We start from the raw sequence: 22,446 nt of genomic DNA on the forward strand, positions 1-22,446 counted from the left end.
TTCACTGCAAATAGTAACCAGTTCTTCAATCTACTCTGCCCTTCGGTGGGTGGCAGCTAGTGGAGAAAGTCCAGCTTCAGGGTCAGACCAACTTACATCTTTCTGAGTCTCAGTTTCTTTGTCTCTAAAATGGGGTCAGGACTCCTGATGGCTCAGAGAACTTTTGCAGATCAAATGAAATGGAGCCAGTGACTGCACCTCCTGCGGTGGCCAGCATGTGCCAGAGGGTCAGTAATTTCTTTCTGTTGCAAACTGTATAGCTTTAGAAATCCAAAACTTCCCTCATGCAAGTCTCTAGAGCAGTTCTCTCCATTTCGAAAATATGATAATCTTTTCATAAAAATAAAACTCTTTCTAGGCCCTCACCTAACACTCAGATTTTTGCTATCTACTAATAAGAACCACACATAATTGGCAGAAACCTCCTATCAACTCAGTGCTTCTTTAAATGAATTGTATTTTATTAATAAGCACGTCTGCACACATTTAAAAAATGGGAACATATATATGTGGAAAAAAAATCACTCAGTCTAGAAACAGTGCTTTGACACATGCGTGTAGATTTAGGATTTCGTTGCAATAACACTAACTCCACAGGTCCCCAGACTACATGTTTTGAACCACTAGATGAGAGCATCCACAGAGTCAATTATTTTCAGATTATTTGGGGATTCCTTGCATTAACTGTAAAGATAATCAGGAAATTACTACCTTTAGATTTAGATGTTTTATCTCTATTTCCTGTATTTTCAAATAAGATAATTAAAAATGGCTGAAAAGATATGATTTTAGCTTTTCCGTCATGTGTCACTGGCTCACGCTCCCTCCCATTTCCTCTCACAGGCTGGGAATGGGCTGTTTCCTCTCTCAGGCCACTAAAAAGGGCAGCCTGGAAACAAAGCCAGGCTGAGCACTTCTGCAGATTTATAGTGGCTGCTTGACTTATTGATTTATTGATGAACAGAAGGAAAAAGAAAAAAGCTTTTAATGTCAGGGTCTCTTAGAATTATAGTTATAGTCATCCATTCATTTGTTCATTCATTCATTCATCTCTTCATCTAACGAATATGTTTGGTTTGTTCACTAATGTCCCTACCATCTGGAACATTATCTGGCACATAATAAGTATTCAATATTATTTCATTCTTTCAACAAATTTTTATTAAGCACCTACTATGTTCCAGACTGTTCTAGGTGCTGAAGATTCAAAAGTAAACAAAACAAAGATCCCATTCTTATAGTGCTTATACTCTAGTGGAAAAAGAAAAAAGACAACAAACAAACAAACAAACAAATCAATCTACACTACAACGTCAGGTCATGGTAAAGGATGGAGGCTGAAAGAGAAGAGATGCTGTTTTAGAGGGCGGTCAGGAAAAGGCTGAGAAGCTTCTATTTGAGCGCAGACCTTACATGACAGTGTGAGGGAGCCACATGTGAGTTAAGGTGTTTTCTAATGTTAGCTATTATCAGCCTTATTAAAATGTGTCACTTTTTAAAAAAATTATAGAGTCTGAAAAGTTTTTAGATGGCTTGTGGTTTTCAGTCAGCAAGTTATTAGGTTTGACTACCTTGTTAACGTCTGACTGAAACTCATTTTAGTTTTACATCTTTTTTCTCTATGACATACCAGTGTGCACAAACACTAGCTGGCCATTGTTGATTTGAACCTGGGTGAAGTTCTGGATGCTCTGGCCAGGAAAGGACTTGAGAGCCAAATGTCCGTTGCTGGGTGGAGTGACCCAGTAGGCAAGGTCCTGCGGGGATGAGTCCCCATCTTCCGCACAGAGGTCACTACTGGTAATTTCAGTGACAGAATTCACCCACACCTGAAAAAGAGGAGAACCACAGATCTTGTAAGGACCAATTCCACGTCACATTAGTAAACTGGATAGCTATGTTACCCTGGCCTCTTGCACAAAGATTTAAAACTAAAGTCATTCGCCAGAGATTTTAAAGCACGAGATTTCTTAATCCAAAACAGACATACAATTAAATGCCAGATGAAATGCAGGGCATGTTGTAGTGTTTGTTTAATTTATGAGGTTTAAATAAAAAATAAGATTCATAATTATTTATTCAAAAATAATTATTTAAAGTGCATATGCAGTTATATAAAGTATAATAGCAATAATAAATGATGGGCTAGTAAGCACCTTCTGTGTGGCTGACATATGCACATCCTCTACATGGAATCTCAGATAATCACAGAATCTACTTCAGAGGGTTCATTTAAGGGTTTTTATTCATAACTTTAATAAGGAAATGATTTCATCAGCTTTTAAAAATTAGAAGGAACAACACATACTGCACATTTTTTATTCTCTTTTATCTCACCTGTCTTGCAGAAAAGCAACTATCTGCTTCCTATAGACTTGCAATGTTTGCTGTGCTGATATCTCATCTACAGTTGTTTCTGAATAATAGTCTCTGTTATGCAATTACTTTTAATATCTATTTACATTGCCTGAATATCTTATTAAATATTCATTATTTATTGAGCATCTGCTATGTTCCAGGCAATGTTCCAGAGGCTTGCAATACATCAGTAACAAAATAGGGTCTGGTCCTCATGGAGCACATGTTCCAGCAGGAGAAAATAAAAAGATATGGGGAAAAAACAATAGGCATAATAAAGAAATGAATTATATAGTCTACAGAAGGTCACAGGCACTGTGAAAAAAATTTAAATAAAGCAAAATGAGGGGCTCGAGAGTGAGAAAATGTTAAATAGAAGGCTCATTTGGTGAAAATCGAAGGAAGTGAAGGAGGAACCACGTAGATATCTACAAGAGGAACAACCAGACAGAGGGAAAGGCGCTGAGGTGAGAACGAGCCTCATTTACATGAGGAGCAGCAAAGAGGTCAGCGTGGTGGGAGCAGAATAAGCAAGATGAAGGGTAAAAGGAGATGAGTCCACCACGCAATGGCAGGGCACATCCTACAAGGTCTTGAAGGCCACCTTGAGAACTTCGGCTTTACTTGAGTGCAGGGGGAATCATCGTAGGTCTCTAGGTGAGGATTAACCTCGTTTGACTTAGGTCTTAGAATCCTTCTGGCTTCTGTTATCAGGAATAGACTGTGGGAGAGTGAGGGTGGAATGGAAACAAAGAGATCAGATAGGAGGTGACAGCAATAATCCCAGAGGTAGATAAAAGAAGAAAGTGGACAGAAGTTGTAGAGTTGAGAAGTGGTCAAATTCTGGGTGTATATTGAAGGTAAAGCCAACGGAGTGTCTGACAAATTAAATGTGGTAAGGGGTGGAAGCAGAAAAGCTCCATAGTTTAGGCTTCAGCAACTACCGCCAACTGAAATGAGGAGAGCTGCAGGAGAGTGGACATGGGGAGTAAGCTCAGGAGCTCAGTTTTGAACATGTGGAGTTTAAAATGCTTATTGAGACATCAAGTCATATCTGATGGAATTAGGCTGTTTGAATTTCTATAATCGTGCAATCAGGTGATTCACTAACACTAAAAATGGGCAGCTATATCACTAACTAAATTTTCAAATTTCTATCTGTATTTGTAAATGTCTTCCCCACAGAAACACCATGCACATTCCCAAGCTCATTTCATTCTTTGCTTTCTGACTAGAACCTTATCATCTTCTACACTTGATACCAATTTTTTAGAAAATTCAATCCTAAGCATTTAATAGATAACCTCTCTGGTCTAAGAGGCTCAGTAGAACAGTTTATGAAATAACTTAACTCATGCCCACTAACCTTCCACTAACTATTTAAACATAATTTGAGAAAGGGAGACAAAAAAGTATATAGGATTCAACATTTTCATATCAGGCATGATATGCTACTTCAGCTATGTAACCTCGGACGCATTTCTTAATTTCTCTGTGCCTTAATTTCCTCATCATCAGTAAACTAAGAATGATAGAATTATTAAATATAATGAGGGATTTAAGATATGTAAAGTACTTAATTCAGACAAGCTTCACCTAGCACATAATAAGTATTCAATATTAATATTAGCTTTATGTTATCCATCTTCAGCACATCTAACTCTAAGAATAGATGTGATTTTTCAAAATATTACTTAAAAGTCATTTGGAGTGCGATGCTAACCACTATTGGGACTATTCCATAACATGTACTGCAGATTTTCTTTAATCCCACAGCATTCTTTCATAATTTGAGGTGGGTGGTTTATCTGTTTAATGATTGTGTTATCAATGCCCCTATACCTTGGCATTTGGGATATGGCCACTAAAGATTTTTCAGCTTTAAACTATAAGTACATCAATTTTCAAATAGCTACCAGAAATTCTAATCAACCTAATGTTCAAATTATAAGGTTTTGGCATTTAGTTAATCCATGGAGAAGTTATAGTTTCTATAAAACATACGAGGTAGATTATTTAACAAAATTCCAAGCCCACTCATTTTAGTTTTTCACTTTTTACACTTTTAAATCCATTTATGCCTCTTATTCTCATTTCTTCAGGAATTCACATTGATTTGGAAATGTATTGCCATTTCTCTTCCCATGACTCGTAGATGTTCATTTTTTCCAATACCATGCATCCGAAAGCTGGATGAGGCATGTTTTCCACTGTATTACTCTTCTGAGAAACACTGCCTTGCCCCCTCTTGCCTCTGGAATATACCATCTTCCAAAACAAACAGAAAACCTGCCACTCGAAACAAGAGCTAGTAACCTCAGGTCTTCATTTCCACTCAAACCAGATTTAGTTCAACTAACAGCCCCATTGCTTTGGGTGAGACCTGATTTAGTGCCCAGCCTTTGTCAATACAAATTTCAAATATGTGAAGAGAAGAAGAACAAAGACCCTGAACTTGAATTCAGATTTAAAAGTGACCCAAAGCCCAAGAAAACATGGTTTAAGGAATATCTAAAAAAAAAAGAAAAAAAAAATTTATACTTATTAATTGGAATAATATATTTTTTAATTCACCTTTGACTTAAACAGGAGGCTAATGGAATTTAGAAACCTAATTATGATTCATTACAATCCTGATTGTGATTCTAATATCTGAAAACCCAGACCATTGTTTTGAATTCCAATGAGGGATATGAAATGTTCATGAATTCACTCTCCCTTATTTGACCCTTCCAGGCCTCAGTCATCATTGCAGACTTTGCTGCCCTAATTCTTCCACTGTCCCTAGCTCTCAAAGCTCTTTTTAGTGATGACAAGGGCTTATCGGAAACAAGCAAATGGTTCTATTTTTGGTACAAAAAAAAAAAAATTGTACAGTATTATAGAAAGCCAAAGTTGAAAAATAGGAAAATGAAGCCCCCTTGTGGATACAAACACATCCTACCAGCTATGCTCAAAAACCACTGGTCACACTGGAATACAAAAGTATTCAGTAGAATATATTTCAGAGTAAAATGCAAAGGATTCGCCTGAGATAGTCTAACTCCAATGTCTAATTCCAGTTTGTCAGGACAGAAATGATCTCCAGTACCACTAAATGGCCTTGGAGATCATCCAGCCACAATGCTATGGCTTAAGGAAATGTTGTTTAAAGCACATCAGGAGAAAGAAATGTATTTGAAATGCTGGGACAGAGTGGCTAACCTTCAGATTTCTGCCTCTGAACTCCCACCCAGAGTCTGAGATGCTGTCAGCAGCTCTATCCCCCACACTCTCTCTTCCTACTGCCAAGTAGATTGCAGATGACCCTTTGGCCACCTCCTGCAGGCTCTAATGTAAAGTAAGGAAAGTTGGGGTCATTTAGGATATTATGAAGGTCTTGAGAAAATGCTATTTCAATAGTCAGAGATAGTCTGTGTGTGTGTAAACATATGTATTAAAATATATATTATATAAATATAAAAATACATATTAAAGTCAGAGAAAGTGTATGTATGTGTGTATATATATGTGTATGTATATATATGTGCATGTGTGTGTATATAAATATATGCGTGTGTGTAAAATCTTTATACGCACACACTCTATTGGTTCTGGTTCTCTGGAGAACCTTAATAATACAGAGGACTTATGAATTCATACTTTGCTCCAGACTCTGCCACTATCTAACTTTGTTACTTTGTGCAAGTTACTTAACCTCTGAAACTCTAATTCTCTCTTCTTTAAAATGGGAATAAGAGCAATACTTGCTTTATCTATTACACCGGGTCCTTGGGCTTCTTAACTGTCACTGCGAAGGAAGAGGCAAGAGAGCGTCATGGTTATGAGTAAGAACTTGCATCCTAGCTCTGCCACTTCCTGTCTACCAGTGGCTCTTCCACTTTTGATCTCGGGCAAATATCTAAGCTTCTCTGTGCCTCACATTCCTCATCCTTAAATTAAAAGCGGTGTCTCAGAGTAGTTGAAGATTAAATGAGTAAATAAATATAAAGTACTTAAATCAGCAGCACAGAGTACTATGTAAGCATTAGCTATCATTATAATTATGATCATCATTATTACTGTTCGATATGCTTTGAAATATAGAAAATGAAAAGTCACTGTCTAAAATAATCCAGTAAATTTTAACCATTCACCAAAGCTTTGGAGAAACTATCTGTTGTTGGAATATACACCCCCGAAGCTCTTTTATTCTGATGAAATGCATATTTTTCATACATTAGTTTTCAGAAAGTTAACAAGCTTGATATGTGACAATTCTCTAATAGTTCTAAAAGTTATTGGTTTGTGAGAACATCTTACAACATGTCCAACACACACAGTCTTGCCAGGAAGTTTTTAAATTCTCATTTGCTATTATTATAATATATTTTCATGGATATGACAGAGCTATCATATGCCAATAAAAAAATTAGGGACAGAAAGTAAAGAATGTCTTAGACATTATAAACTGCTTATATGGGCTCTCAAAACTAGCAAGACAACTCCCTGGCTGCCTCTTGGCTCTTTCTCACGAAGTCTAAATTATGCTGAGATTGATAATAGACATTGTGATTATATCATCAATTTCAGTGCACAAGATTTCATTATTCTAAAATTCTTGCAACAATTTCATTTGCAATATATATAATAGGAAAGCAATATTACAATCATTTTCTTTTTCTTCAAATGTTTAAAATTTTTCTTCAAATGTTTAAAATTTTTATAATTTATTATATTTTTCCTTTATTTTCCTTTATTTTCTTTATTTCCCCTCCTTACCATGACTTTGAGCTGCAATAGTGAATTAGCCGGTTTTTCAGACAATAGACCTGCTCCTTCCATCCCCACTTCCTTTCCTTCAGAAAGAACAAGGCACGTGGGCAGCGTATGGGCAGGCAAGGCTAACCTGGCAGGCAGGGCTATAATGATGGGTAGTTGCAGAGACTTAAAAGCTGAAGGCAACAATCTGACCCCATCCCCATCCCCAAACACAGAAACCTCTTACATGTTGTAAAGTATCTTGATGAAGTGGTATCTAATGAATGTGTCTACAAGGGGCCAAGGATTCTCTCAGAAATGCAGCTCTTCTGAAGGAAGAAAGAGCCAAGACAAAAGCCTGGTCTCTGAAACATGGGCCAGTGTTGAGGGGAATTGACAACTAATATTTTCATTTACTCATTCCTTCAACAAACATTTATTTTGTACTATGTGTCAGACATTGCTGGAGACCATAAAAAGAGGCATGAACAAGCCATTAGGCTCCCATGCTGTCACTCTATCGTGAGCCTGTCATTCAGCTGTCACACAATTCCCTCATTTGTCCCATGAGGGAAATGGTAGCACATATCTCAGTGAGCTATATACCCTTAGAGCAGTACTTGGCACATAATAATAGCTAATACCTATTTTTTGAATACTCACTATTATAACAATTACGATTATTCTCCAAGCCAGAACAGTGGGTTCACATCCAAGTCCTTAGAAGAAGGGACAGTAAGAAGGGGTGAGTTAAAACCAGGTCTATTATATGAAAGCTTTAGGATACTTGAATGTAAACCAGCATGGATGGGATCATCAGCATCGATGCAGGGAGATCTGGTGTGGCAGGAAATGATGCCTTCAGAGCCAGAAGGCTTCCTGTGCTTCGGCCCCTTCGTGTGGACAACAGAAGCCACAACAGCAGACCTTACCTCAGAGCTCCAGATCAGGAGAGGATACCATGTGGCAGCTAAGGCATGTTTATCTGAGTGCTTAAGAGCCACTCGCGGGGGATTCTAGGAAAGAGTGGAGGGTGATAGAAGCTCCCAGGACCGGCAAAATACAAAACTGTATGGAAGCTTTATTTTATTCTAAAATTAGTGCGTCCTTGGAACTTTTTAGTAATAATAGCTACCACTTATTGAGCCCTAACCACGTGTCAGTCACTGTGGGAGAATTTTACTATCATTTTAGCATTTAAGTTTCACAACTCTGCCTCCATTTTCCGCTGCCTTGATGAGAGCAAATTAAAAAGCTAAATGACTTGCCCAAGATCACATAGGAAATACTGGGGAGCCAATTCTCACCCAATCTGTCTACAGCAGAGCCCACTCTCTTAACCACTATGCTACCAACACCTTCCTAACCTAACTAGAAAAGGCCAGGCATCAGGGAATACAATGTGAGTGGTGTCCGCTTGAGAAATATAATATGACAGTAACTCGTTGTGATTCATCATCTCTCGACACACAATGAAATGTTATGGTAATAACTATCACTGAAATGTTATGGTAATAACTATCATTTATTTAAAACCAGTAGGAATATGTCAACTGTACATACATAGTCATATGTCTTATTATTTAGCATTAGGAATAATACAAAAGAAAATCAAAGTGATAGCTCTCATGTTATTATGATAAATCAAAGAGCACGAAGCACTTACCTGGAGAATTTTATTGGCTGTTATTACTGGAGCCTCATCATTTATTGATTCAACAGTCACAAAAAGAGTTTGGGGAAAACTCTGTTTTCCCAGCTCTAAGCTATTTGCAAAGACGGTGAAATTGTCAAGAAGTTCCTCACTATCATCATGAACATAGTAAATTAATTCATTCTCCACCTATTAACAACAGCAAAAAAAATCACCAACTTATTAAAATGTGATTTAAAAATATAAGTAAATTGCTATAAATAAATCTTAGTTTTTTTTTAATCACTCTCTAAAACACAGAACATGTGTCCATACCATGAAATTCGATTCTGACAATTAGAGTGTAAATTATGATGAATTGTATAGTTTTTATGAATAGATGCTGCATTCTAGAAATAAGTTTAAGGAGGAACAGAGTGATCAAGCAATGTAGGGTAAAAAGAACGCTGGATTGTCATCAGAAGTCAAAGTTCAAAGGCTATTTCTAACACTAAAATATATTGTAGGTAAGTGATATAATCCAGCCTTTCTTCCAATGGAACAACATCCACTAAAATTCAGACTCTACTTGTTTATTTAGAGTGACTAATTTTTGAAGCTGTGGATTGCTTTGTTGGGCAAGTCAGAATGTTAGATTTAGGCTCTGAAGTTTCCACCTGCTGGTTGGATTTCTGCTCTTTGTAAACATACGGGCAACTTTTAAGTTTACCTAAACTTCTCTTTTCTGAGTTAAGCATAAACTATTCCCTTAATTGTTTTTTTCATATGAGAGGTTACACCTGCTACATCAGCATGCTGTTTCTCCTCCTTCAAAATACAATTGTTTTTTGATGTATCTCTTAATAGATGCTACCCAACACTAGCTACCATATATCTCTTGTGGACAAAATATAATGAAATATATTGGAACCAAATTATTCTATCAAGGCAGATCTACCTCACTGTAATAACCCAAATGCAAACATTTATTTTTATCCCTTTTAGATTTCATCTTTCTAATTTTCATTCTGAAATGGTCATCAAATGAATTAGTTATTTCTCTTGGATTTCTAGCAACCACCAATTTGATCAGAAATGCCTTTCATGTCTTTAAGGCTCTGATGGAAATACCCAAGAGCACAGGAGCAAAATCAGAGACCAGGAGAATTTTAAAGCTAGAAAGGAACTTGGCTTCAGTGAATCCGTGACCCAAACATACAACAGCACAGAATTTCCAAAGCCCAACAGGAATAGGTGAACTTCTGAAAAAGTCTCTGGGGTTGTTTGTTTTGATAAAATACAGCCAAAATTTTTAAGAGTTCAACTTCACCCATTCCTATGGTGCACTTCCTTTGAGCAAAGACTTTTGATCTCTCAGAGAATCTCAAGGGAAGTTGTGGCTATTCGTACACAGGTGTAATGAGAATTTCTCTGGAGTTCCACAAGCAGGGGAACTGCAGATCATAGGGCTGACCACATGTTCTTGGAACATGCTGTCTCAAGCTATTTGTAAACAAACATGGAAGATGGCACTGACCAGAGAGCAAGAGAATTTTTAATCTAATAAGCTTTCGAAACAGAGCATTTAAATAGATGTTACCTCCTCACTATTTTTCCTGAGGAAATTCGTCTTTCCTCAATAAAGTGGCACTCCCCTAAATTATATGCCATTTAATAGGCATTAATCTAAAAGCAAAGAAGAGGGTCTGATGGGAATATTTTTATTTCTAGACTTCTAACACTAGAAAAGCATCCGCTGACCTGAAATTAAAAGATATAACAAACTTGTAGGAAATCTTAAAAGAATAAGAAGTGTTCGGTCCCCTGTCACCAATCATGTTCAGGGCGTATTGTGTCATTCATCTGCTCACATCCCCCCTCCTCCATTGTTCTCCACCTCACTCAGGGTCAAAGGTGAAGTCGAAGGCCTTCCCATACTGGACCTCCCTAACCTCATCTATTGCTTTCCTCATATTCATGCAGCTCCGGCCACATTAAACTTGCATGCTCCCCACACAGAGCGGTTCGCTTGCTCTTCCCTCTGCCCGAATGTTCTTCCTTCATATTCACCTCGCTCACTTAGGAGCTTATATAGGAAACGATGAGGATCTGCCAGTTACTTTTCAATATTTAAAAAGAAAGTAATGGAAATCATTTTTTTATTCACTATAAGAAAGCAGTCTCACAATAATAACATTCTAGCCCAAAGCACGGAAATTTGATAGCAGCCTAGAGTTGACTCTGGTTATTTTACGCTGATTGGACACCAGATTGGCAGTTGTGTCCAACTGCTTTATTACAGGAGCTGGACCATTTTAGCCATTGATAGTGCTTTGATTTTCATAGGGCATGACACAGAGTATATACTCTATCAGCGTCTGTTTATGAAACAAGAGAATAAATGAATGGAAAAAAATCCACTAATGGTTAAAGCATGCTTGTGTTAAATGTCTGAGTGTCATACTTTCAGAAGGACACTGACAGTGTGAAGTTCCTCTAGAACTGGGTAGCCAGGATGTTGCAGGGGCTAGAAATTCAAGACATATGAGCAAAAGCTAGAGAAACCAGAGAAGTCAAATGCAAAGAAGATAAAATACAAAGGAATTTGATAACTTTTTCCTTCAAATATCTAAAGAGCTTTCATAAAAGGAGGTACAACTTGTTCTGTAGGCTATCAGAGCCAAGACCTATGAGAAGTTTTTAAGTGACAGATTTCTGCTCAGCATAAAGAACTTTATAATAATTATTTTTCAAACTGGAAGGGCTCATCTCAGGAAGTAATAAGTTTTCCATCACGTAAGATATTTAAGCAATGGCTAGATGACCTCTCTATGAGGTTGCTGGGAAAGGGCTTCCCAGTTGGGAGGTTTAACCAGATACCCTTTGAGGCTCTATCACTCCCAAGAGTTGATGAATCTAAATAATAAAGCTATTTTTTTTTCTCTTATCCAACATACCCAAATATATTAACTGAGAGTTATTACCTGTTTCCTGGTAAATTTCATTAGCTTTACTCTTGGAAAATGAGAATTTTCAACATAACCATGTTTTGGTGGTTTGAGAAGAACAAATTCGCAGTCAAGTCCTTCAAAGTATTTGCTTGGAATTTTGAGGTCATCTTCCAGGAGTGCTCTGGAACCACCTTCTTGGACTGTGAAGTTTCGTACCTCCAGAGGAATCTGCTTAGGAACAATATCCACCAAGATTTCAACTGCACTCACAGCTTGGAAACCATTCATCACATCCAGTAAAAAACGATCCTTTTGTTGGTCAGGAGCTGTCTGCACATAATAGATGTTACCATCATCAATATCCTGTTGTGTAAAAATCAATGGGGACTTTTCATTTGCACCCAAGCTGCTTTCTTCTAGTAAAGATTTTCGGAGGGAGCCATGTGTTGGTGGAGTTCTGACAATGAACGTTGCCTCTGAAGGAATATTATCTTCATGCACAGCCTTGAGTTTATATATACAAGACACAGACACAAAAAGGGAAACACATTAATACATGTAAGAGTCATGACCCTGGAACGAAATTTTTTTCTATTAATGCCCACAAATGGCTTAAGTTACAATCAGGGTGGATATACAGTTTAAGCCTGGGTCTGTTTTGGTGACTAAGGCCAATATTTTGAATTTTAGCCCTAGTGGCAATGAAAAGTAATGGTCAACAGCGCTTGAATAGCTAGCTGCTAACAGATTAACAAGGCATCGTCCATAATGGCAAGAAACTCAGGATTCAGAAAGTCGAGGTGAAAGAAATAAAAGGTGGAAGCAGCAGCAGATGAATCACTAAAATTCTAAGACTTTAGGGGAAAGTTTATTTTTCTCCCCCATTTTAACTGGTTCAACATTTTCAATATATATTTAATCGACTGATTCAGTAAAATCCATCCCGACTGTCATTGTAACTGATTTACAGTCACTGACCTGCACACGCCCCCTCGTGGGGAAACTTAAACATAAACTCTCTTAAGATAAATAATTGAGAAAATAATTGAGAAAAGCTGGTGGGCCCCATGTTCCCTTAGTCAAAACTCATTATTTGAAACATTATATAAGTTTCAAGTGTACAATTCTATAATGCATTAACTTCTCATTGCATCCCCCCAATAATTTTAATTAAAAAATGTATTGTACATCCCCCCTATGGATATTAAATAGACATTAAACTGATGATTACAAAATAGGGAGAGTATGTTCTCACACAATTTTTTAAAACTACAGAATATAAGATACCAAAAAACCTCATTACTTAGTAAACCGCTTCTGATTTGAATTCATTTCTACTTGGTGTTATTGCCTATATTTAGCCTGCAAGTAAACTTGTTTGCAGTCCTGAAGGTAGATACAGAATACCTGCATTTGTGGCCAATTGTCATAAATCAGTTTACGAAGCTGTCCGAGATTACTCTAAAAAGAACACTCTTTCCTAACTCTGATTAGCATGACTGTGCCTGCTGGAAGTGTCCAAGAGGGAGCCCCAGGGAACCAGGTAGCTTCTGGTGGGAGGTCTCACGCCCAGAATTCCAGTGGTCTAGGCCAATTGTATCCATCTATTTCAGGAAACTAAACAAGACTACACTCAGAGCTAAGGAAATAAACTGTAATATGCTATCCTCTGCTGGTTTAAGAATCCTTTTTATGTTTGTTAAATTATTCAAAGTTTTTATTTCCTGCTTCATCACATTATAAATATAACTCAGATCAAATAAAATATTGGCCATGTCACTATGAAAAATTTCAAAAAGTAAAGCTCTTTTATCTACTATAATATATACATCCCTTGTTCATTCCCAGTTCATCCTATACCAAACATACACACATACTCATGTGCCTTTGTGCACACAGCTTTAAAATAAGGCTTAGTATTGCTTATCTTCATTACCAACTATAGGGAAATTAGTAGAATCAAAATCATGTAAATTTCCCACATATCTTCCAACGGCATCTACATTTTTTAAAAAGTAACTCCAAATACCAGAAGAGAAATCAATACAAAAATAGCTTTCAGAAGCAAAGAAATAGATTTGCCACTGTGATTCTGGGAGGGTGAGACTGTGTGGTGCCAGGATGACTACCTACCTGGAGCTTTCCTCTACCCAGTTTTACTGATTTTCCTTCTTCAATTACAAGGGTCTTGCTGTGTAGAACCTGGGTGGGTTGCTGGTGGTTTTCCAAGGACACTCGCACATAGACACTCACTTCTAAATATGTTTCTTTAACTTTCACTGTCAGGTTCAACACATCAAAGTTGCCACTGCCATCGTGCCTATAAACCACATGTCCTTGCATCAAGTCATGCTGGGTAAATGAGTGGGACACAGAGTTGTTGACCAGCACTCTGCCATGCTTTGCGGGCCGCACGATATGGAATTCAATCTCGTGGTTTGTTCTAATATCTTGGTTTGTGGTGACACTAAGGTTGGCTGCTGTGAGCCTGCAGTCTTTTCCTCTCTGTATGAGCAGCCCCGTGTTGTTGGCTAATTGGATGTAGGGGTCTGACACACGGACCTCAAGAAGGGACGACGTGTAGTGGATGCCATCTGTCACAAACAGCACAAAGCGGGCTGAATCTGCACCCCGATGCCTGAAGAGCACGCGCCCTGCTTGTAGGTCATCTTGCCTGAACTGGTAGAGTTTCTGAGTGGGGTCACTGGTTCGCACTAAGTCCCCATTTGGGATGCCCCGCCGGGTGTACAGCAACTGCCCATCATCAAAATCTGAGTCAGGGTCATGGTAACAGAGATCTGCCAGTGTCAATAAACGCTGACCGTTCCGCACAACATGGAAGACCTTATCTACCACACGCACGGGTCTCTCATCATTTTTTAGCCCAACAGAAACGATGACTTTGAGTTCTGTAGACAAATGCTCTGTGTCAAGACCCCTGACCACTCCTTCTTGGCTCGCAGTAGAGGCCACAAGGAGGAATTCATCCCACTGGGTCTCAGAGTCATCGTGGACATACATCAGCCGCTCACTCACTATGTCTTCATTAGTGAATGTGGTGATATTGTCATGACTTCCCAGAGAATCTGAAAAGTTAACCAGTTTCAGCTTCCCATGTTGAGGACTCCTGGTGAGTTTATATTGGAAAGTCTGATTATCCAGGGTTTGAGCGAATAATTCCGATTTCGTAATTAACTTCCCTTCTCCTTCTTTTACAAATAATCCTCTGTTAGTTAAAATAATGTTTGTCTTAGCAGTTTTTAAGTTTATTGTGAAAGTATAATCTTTTGATTCTATGTGCTTTGCAACAATCAAGAACCTAAAAGTATCTTGTGTGTCTTCCCTAGGCCTCTCCTGTGGTTCATAACTTACCTTTGAGTCTGTAATGTCATGTTGGCTGAAGATTGAGTTTGTTTTTAGAATTTTATTGCCAAGTAGCAATTTTCCTTTCTTAGGTGGGGTCTGTAACTTAAAATGTAGTTCCTTCTCAGCTACTTCCACACCCTCTGTTACAGCCTGTAAGTGATCACAATTCAATACTTGTCTGTTCATTTTATCGATCTCGAGAGGAACAATTTTCAGAAGTGTAAACTTTAGCCACTGTACAGTAACAGGAAACATCAGCTCCCCACTCATTTTTCCTTCTATGTTAACTTTAAATTTAAAGTGATCTGTAACATTTTCTAGCTGTAATTCTTTGAATGTACTGCAGTACCGGATCTGACTCCGATCAATAGAATGCTGAGAAAAGGTACTAACGTGTTTCCATTCGCCACTTGACTCCTGCCGCTGAATCTGGCCAAACTGAGGTAGACGAGTGATAATGTAGTGGGTCTCCATCTCATAATGTTCACCGTTAACTGCCACTGACAAGTTGCTCTGTGTAATCAGAACTGTGTCACCCTGCCGTACGACCACCCCTGTTCTATTGGCCACTTCAAAGTCCCAAGGAACAGCCATGACCCGTAACACCACTGTATTGCTAACTAACTCGCCATCACTTGCTCTGAGAAGGATCCGAGAATTCCGATGGCCTCTGTGCACATAGAAAATGTTGCCATCTTTTAAATCCCCATGGGTAAAGCTATTAATGGCTCTCCCGGGATCATTGGTATTTTCTAAAAATCCAGCACCTGAATTGAAGTTGCCAAGAACCAAAAAACTAAGATTCAAGGAATCTGTGTCAGGGTCTGACACATGGATTATATTTGGAGTCAGTCGCTTCTTCGAGTTCTCAAACAGGAGAAGCAAGTTTCCTTCAGGGAGTTTAAGGTATGGGGGGTCATTTACTGGAATGACAATAATGTTAAACACATAGGGAACGTGACCTTGTAGATACAAAGGCATTTCCTCCTTGCTCTTGGAAGAGACTGAAAATGTGAAGTAATCCCTAGCTTCTTCTGAACCATCATGGATATACCGAACTTTCCCTTGCCCCAAATCTAACAGAGTAAAAGCCTTCTCCATCTCCTGTTCAGGGGAAACAGCTAATCGAAGGAACCCATGAATAGGCATTTCCTTTATTTTAAATAGTATTTGAGAATGGTGGATACCCAAATCTTTAAATTGCATACCCATTTTCACATGCCTTTGTTCCAGCAAGGCTTGCCCACCTTCTTGGACCTCCAAGTTATTCAGAACTAAGAAAGAGCTACTCGCATCTTGAAGGAAAAGCTTGCCAGTCTCAGGAATAGCAGTGGGAAGGAGAACTTCTGACCGAAGCGCATTTTCTGTTGTTGTTATGGAAAGATTTTCGGCATCACGAGATTTCATTTTACACCCAACAGATATATCTTTGGAAACGAGGGCATCCTTTAATGCCTTCTTTTCTGAGTTGACTTCCAAGCCTTTTAAGCATCCTTTGAAAGAGATTCCTCGAGATTTCCTAGGCACAGAGGCAAGTTCTAACTTCTTAACTTCTTCTCTCTTGTGGTTATCAAGACCTCCCACGAAGAGGGGGCCTTCAGATACAAACAGTTTGCCTTTCAAAGGCAGTGATGCCCTTACCCCTTGTTCATCCACCATCAGGTCCAGATGCCTTTCAGTGAATCTGAGTTGAATAACATGCCACTTGTCATCACTCACTAAGCTAAAAGAAGAGAGCTGAGTATTACTTTTACTCCTTCCTACATGAGCCCTCAATACACCTTTAACAATTTCCAAAGCGACGAACTCTCCTTCTCTACCTGACTGAAATAAAATCAAGGCTTGTTGAGTTCCAGTCTGAAGAGCAAATTCCAACAGCCCTTCCCCTTGCACCTTCCATTGTGGGAAGGTGACATAGGATCTGGAGCTAAAGAAATTGATGGCTTCACCCTCTCCTGCAAAAAATTCATCACTGCATCCCAGTGACACCTCATAGACCTTCTTAAAACCAGGGTAAGATCTAAGAGATGTAAGGATCTCCCTCCGGTTAAATACCACATCCTCCACACATCCACGGAAATTGGGGAACTCTTCAACTAGGTAAGGGACATCAAGTCCGCTGTGGCCTCCTACGTAGACTCCATGTTGAAAGTGCAAATTGTGCATCCCACCAGTGACCTGGCGAGTCGTCTCATAATGTTTGTCAACAATCAGAGAGATAGTATCCTTAACACAGTACAGTTCCACTAAATGCCAGGTCAAGTCATCCACACAAAGTCTCTGTTCAGAAAGGCGTACTTGTTCACCCGCCCCAAGATTCACTCTCACCTGAAAGAAAAAGAATCAATCGATTTCATGTTACAGGGTTTTATTAAGAAAACAGGGCCATTCAGAGAGAGAGAGAAACATGGACATGAAAACTTTTTCTATATTTATGGGCTACATATTGAGGTTAAAAATTTTCAGAGTCGAAATATTTAAGACAAATTGGAGAATTTACAGATGGCACATGATTTTATTCTAGTGAAATAACACGAATCCAAGGGATAACTGTTTTGTTGTCTTTCTCTCTCATTGTTTTTCTCTCCAGTAATTGAATGCTTATATGGTTTTAAGGATTTTTAAAAATCTTACCCATAAATTTCCTGAGAGAAGTTCTATTATACAGTAGTCATTTTTCCCGGCTGCAAGAAAAAGTAATCCCTGTGGTTTGCTGGTTTGAAATTTCAATCGAAGAGATAACTCAGAGGAAACTTCTATGGTATTGAGCTCCACATAGCTTTCACCATAAAAAGAAGCTAGGGAGAAATTTTTAAAAGAAACATGTTAGTAACTTTATTAAACAATGACTGTTCCACTTTATATTGTCATCTCCCTTCAGGGACTGACCCTACTGAAGAAAACTGCCCTGCTCAAGGCCACCCCTGCTTCCTGGGTGTCCCACGGATCCGACATGGGGGTACAAAAGCTCACTGTTCGCTCGCCTTAACTCAGGACAGCTCTGATGGGTCAGTCCCTCTTCAAAAGTCTCAAGAGGGGCGACTGGGGCTTTCATTAAAACTGAATTGCCATTCGACTTCTCCATCTACCCAATACTGCTTCTTTCCCTTCCACAGGAACTAATCCCAAGTCGCTGGAGGTGAACTGGTATAACAGTAGAAGGGAACACATTAGCTGGCTATGAAATATCAAGCTGTGAAAAATATAGGGCAAATAGTAACCATGAGGGCAATGGAATTGGGTGTCTATTGCTAAGTTTGAATCAAGTTTTGGGAAAAGATAAAATTTAGAAGAGATTAGTTGACAATTACGAGCTAAATGTGAAAGCCAGAGTATTTCCCTGGTAGTCTTTCTCATCTCTTATAGCAGGAGGACAGAGAAAGGTGAGACTTCCACCCAGGAATTAATCAACAGAGTAGTCGAGCTCCAGATAAAGTCCCAACCAAGACAGGCTTGCTTTGACAAGGCTATGGCTCTGGCTGAGAAAGAATGGAACCTTGATATATGGAATGGAGACACTGGATTGACGTATTCAAATATCTTGGGTCCTTAGATCCCTCTGAATCCTCGTAACCCACAGAATTGACCTATTTCCATATTAACTATGGCACTATTTGTGCTTAAAGAAGATGCAGAGGCCTCTTCCTACAAGCAACATGTGAACCCTAAAGATATGTCCCCATCTTTCCTCCCGACTACTAGACCAAAAACAAAGGTTAAGGCACAACATAACCTGTGTGGGGACATGCTGGGCTTGATGTGGGAGGAAAGGGACTAGACCATAAAGGAGCTGGAGGACCCACCCAGAATGGACTGCCAGTAGCTAGGAGAATACACATGGGACTAAGGGTATCTGATCAAGAGGACGGAAACATAAGGTTGATAAGAGAGAATTCACAGATTTCGGAGTACTCTCCTAAGGTAGAGGATATAACATGCTGGCAAATGGTATAAACTCACTACTAAGGTGGCTCCTAGAAGCACAAACACTGCAAAGATCCACCCCGAGACAGACATGACAGAATTGCCAAGACAGATGATGGAAGAAGAGATTCAAGGAATGGAAGTGGTATATCCAGGATACGGCATGAATAGGGCCAGAGGCACAAGCAAGTTACACGAGATGGTAGCTCCATGTCATTCTCATTCTTGCACCAGCACCTTTTCCTCAGCTCACACATATGGCTGCATGAGGATCCCTTATTACCAGCCGATGGAGGAGCAAAACACCTGAGCTTGGTTCATGGAGGAGTTAACTTCATCATATGGGTGCAAGCTGAAAATGGACCCCTACTGCGCTATAGTGCTTCTTCGGGGTGGCCATGAAAAATACTAGTGATGGGAAATCTTCTAAATAAATAGAATTTGGGGCGATATACTTCATCATCCATCTTGTATGAGAGAGAAGTGGTCTGAGATTAGAATACATAAAACCTGATAGGTAGCGGTAAATGGCCCAGACAGACAGTCAGGAGCCTAGAATGAGACAGATTGAATGAAAAGGCACAAGGAGATCTGGGATAGATGCATGAATGTCAGCATGAAGTGGGAATATCATTATATTGCATGCCCACCAGAAAACACCCACCAAAAAATGGTACTAAACAATCAGGCAGACAAAATGACTTGGCCCTTTGGCAACGGCCAGCCTCTGTCATCTGCCACCCCTACTTTGCCACAATGGGTGTATAATGAAGAGCATGTTGTATTAAAATTACTTGTTTATTCACCTATCTCCTGCACTATTCCATGAGTTTCCTATGATCAGGGACCATATCTTTTATCTTTCTCTCTCCAATACCTGGCACAGTACCTGGCACACAGGTGATATAATAGATTCTGCCGGTGCCCCATTTAGATCCCTTTTAACAGATTGGTGCACACATCTTCCAACAAATAAACTTTGTTGACCCCAACTTTTGTGGGCCCCAGTAAGTGCCTCAAAATAACAATAAAAATCAAGAAATTTCAGTAAAATTATATCCCCTGCCCTGGAGGGCAACCTATAGCCAATAACAGAAACAGATGCATAAAATATGTAGAAGCATATTGCTCTCCAGAGATAAGGCTGAGATTAGATCAGCTGAAACTACATCTTTGCTTGGGCGCTTCCCCTGACTTATTATCCTGCATCCTCACTTCCTTACGATTGACTCCTTATAGTATTCACTCAATAATTAGCTTGCACAAGAACTCCTGCCTAACCCTCTCTCTCTATGGAACCACACCTAAGATAGGCAGGCAGCAAGCAAGCATTTATTAAAACAAACTAAACTAACCTAGTAGACCCTTAGTTTACAGTTGAGTAAATTCAGGTCTAGAGAGGCTTAGGGACTTGGGTAAAGTCAATAGTTAGTTTGAAACACAGCTAAGACAAAAAACAAGCATTCTCAACCATCAATCTAGTGTTTTTACCGAGATACGAAGTTGATACAGAGGTGATTGTGATCTCTACAGACTTCCTCAGATATGTACAAGTGCCCTTTTCTCTAGTTAAAAACAGCCATTAATAGTTAAACTCAATAAAACTAGAATGTAGGGATAAGGTCATATAGTTGACACCAGCAATTATAAACCCACTAGCTATCCTCGTTTATCCTCCTGGCCTTCCCATTACTGAATCCCCCCACTCCAATTTTTGACAGACTTAGAGGCTGTATTGTTAAGTTTTCAAAACCAGGAAATGTTTTCTAAATCGTAAAATCTACCGCTGAGAATGACTAAGTAACATTAATAAACAACATCCCTATATTTTCCCACGGTTCACCTCTCTGGCACTAAATCAATTCCAGCCCCAGCTGGTGGCTAGAAATTTCCATTGCCTCAAGGGAAAAACAAGGAAGCAAGTTTAAAACTTCTGGTTTTAAAACTTCCTTGCTTACCTCCAAACTGACCCCAACTTTTGTGGGCCCCAATAAGTGCCTCAAAATAACAATGAAAAGCAAATAGAAGCACAAGTAAAACTGGCTCCTAGAAAAAGAAAGGTGATCCCTATTTGCAGTGAAGGAAAAGGTATGATTTCAGTATTATATGTGTGTAGCAAATCAAGGAGAACAAAAAACGGAGCAACGTGTGTGCTTAAATAAACCGTGAAATGGTTGAATGGAAGCCAAAGTTTGGCAGTAAGGTGGGTAAAATTCTTTTCATGGCAAGTTTGCATTTCTATTTCTAATTTCTCCCAGGTGGGTGATTGTTTATTTTCTTTACTTTAGAATTGGTTCTCATTGCTTCTTCTAAACTACATCTTCCTGCATTTTTGTTTGATTTGGGTTTTGTGTTTGTTTGGGGGTTTGTTTGTTGCTGTTTTGTTTTTACTATTTGAGCAACTACTATGTGCCAGGTACTATCAGGAGTTTAAGGTAGGGAATGAATAAGACAAAGGGGCTTGCAATCTAGCAGAGGAGAAAGCTGCTTAGGAAGAAGAGTGCACCCAAGTGACATTAGACAGTTGGTACAACAGAAGCTTGTTAGGGGTCAATCTGGGATATGAGGAAAGGAACGATCTAATCATAAAGTGTCTCTCTCTGACAGTTTCAAGAGTCCCATCTTACATGCACTTATTCTGTCCACAAATATACCAAGTGTTTGGTACTGGAGATTCAATGGTGAATGAGATAGACTGCTAATCAAGCAATTACAGTTGCTCAGTTATTAACTGGGAAATGTAGACCAAAATAGAAGCACTTGACCTAACAGGAGGGTGGAGTAAAGGCCCTCAGGTAATGGCTTCTAAGAAGAGCTGGTAAGGGGGTGGGGAGAAGAGGAGAGAAAAAAAAGAGGGGAGAGATAGGAAGGAAGGAAAGAGATGACTGCAAGGAACTAAAGGTCCAGTACAGTGTGAGGAGTGTTGGCCAGGGTAGAAGTTGCAGAGCTTTGAGGGGTCGGGGGCAAACAGTCAGAGGGCAAATGCCACTGCATTCATCTGAAAGACCTTCCCAATTAAAGTGTGCACACACACCCTCATTCATGCTTGCAAATGTACCCACCCAGTGGGTGACTACTCCTTCAGGGCCCTTATCATGATCTCTCATTACTTTCATTATTTGTTCTCTTGGTTATTATTCAGCCCCAATATCAAACCAGCATAAATAGAATGTAAGATTTTTAGTTCAAGAGCATTTATTAGTCTCGATTGCTGCTCGATTCTCAGTGCCTACAACAGTGCACAGCACATTGTAGGCACTCAATAAATGACAGTTTTGGAAGCCAAATCAGAGTTCAGACTCGATCCAAAGAGGGCCATAAAGGGATCAAACAGGGAAACGACACAATGAAATTGCAATTTAGAAGCTGACACTGGCTGAGATGCAAAGAATGAACTAAAAGGGATGGTGCGTACAGGGAAGCAGACATGGGGAGAAGCAGGTGGGCTCAAGAGATATTTAAGAAGGACTCTCA

At 39.2% G+C, this 22,446-nt stretch overlaps 1 protein-coding gene across 1 annotated transcript in view; it reads right to left on the bottom strand.

The window, feature by feature from the left end:
* Window positions 1-22,446, bottom strand: part of LOC120608175 (chondroitin sulfate proteoglycan 4-like) — a 55,338-nt gene that overhangs the window by 27,471 nt on the left and 5,421 nt on the right. The window contains exons 2-6 of the mRNA XM_039869937.1: window positions 17,683-17,846; window positions 13,816-17,376; window positions 11,716-12,186; window positions 8,765-8,941; window positions 1,631-1,829 (exon numbers count right to left, since the gene is read on the bottom strand). Of these exons, the coding sequence (XP_039725871.1) occupies window positions 1,631-1,829; window positions 8,765-8,941; window positions 11,716-12,186; window positions 13,816-17,376; window positions 17,683-17,846 (4,572 nt within the window). The remainder of the gene's footprint in view (window positions 1-1,630; window positions 1,830-8,764; window positions 8,942-11,715; window positions 12,187-13,815; window positions 17,377-17,682; window positions 17,847-22,446) is intronic.

This window comes from Pteropus medius, unplaced genomic scaffold (assembly GCF_902729225.1).
Source record: "Pteropus medius unplaced genomic scaffold, Ma_sr-lr_union100, whole genome shotgun sequence".
Taxonomy (NCBI): Eukaryota; Metazoa; Chordata; class Mammalia; order Chiroptera; family Pteropodidae; genus Pteropus; species Pteropus medius.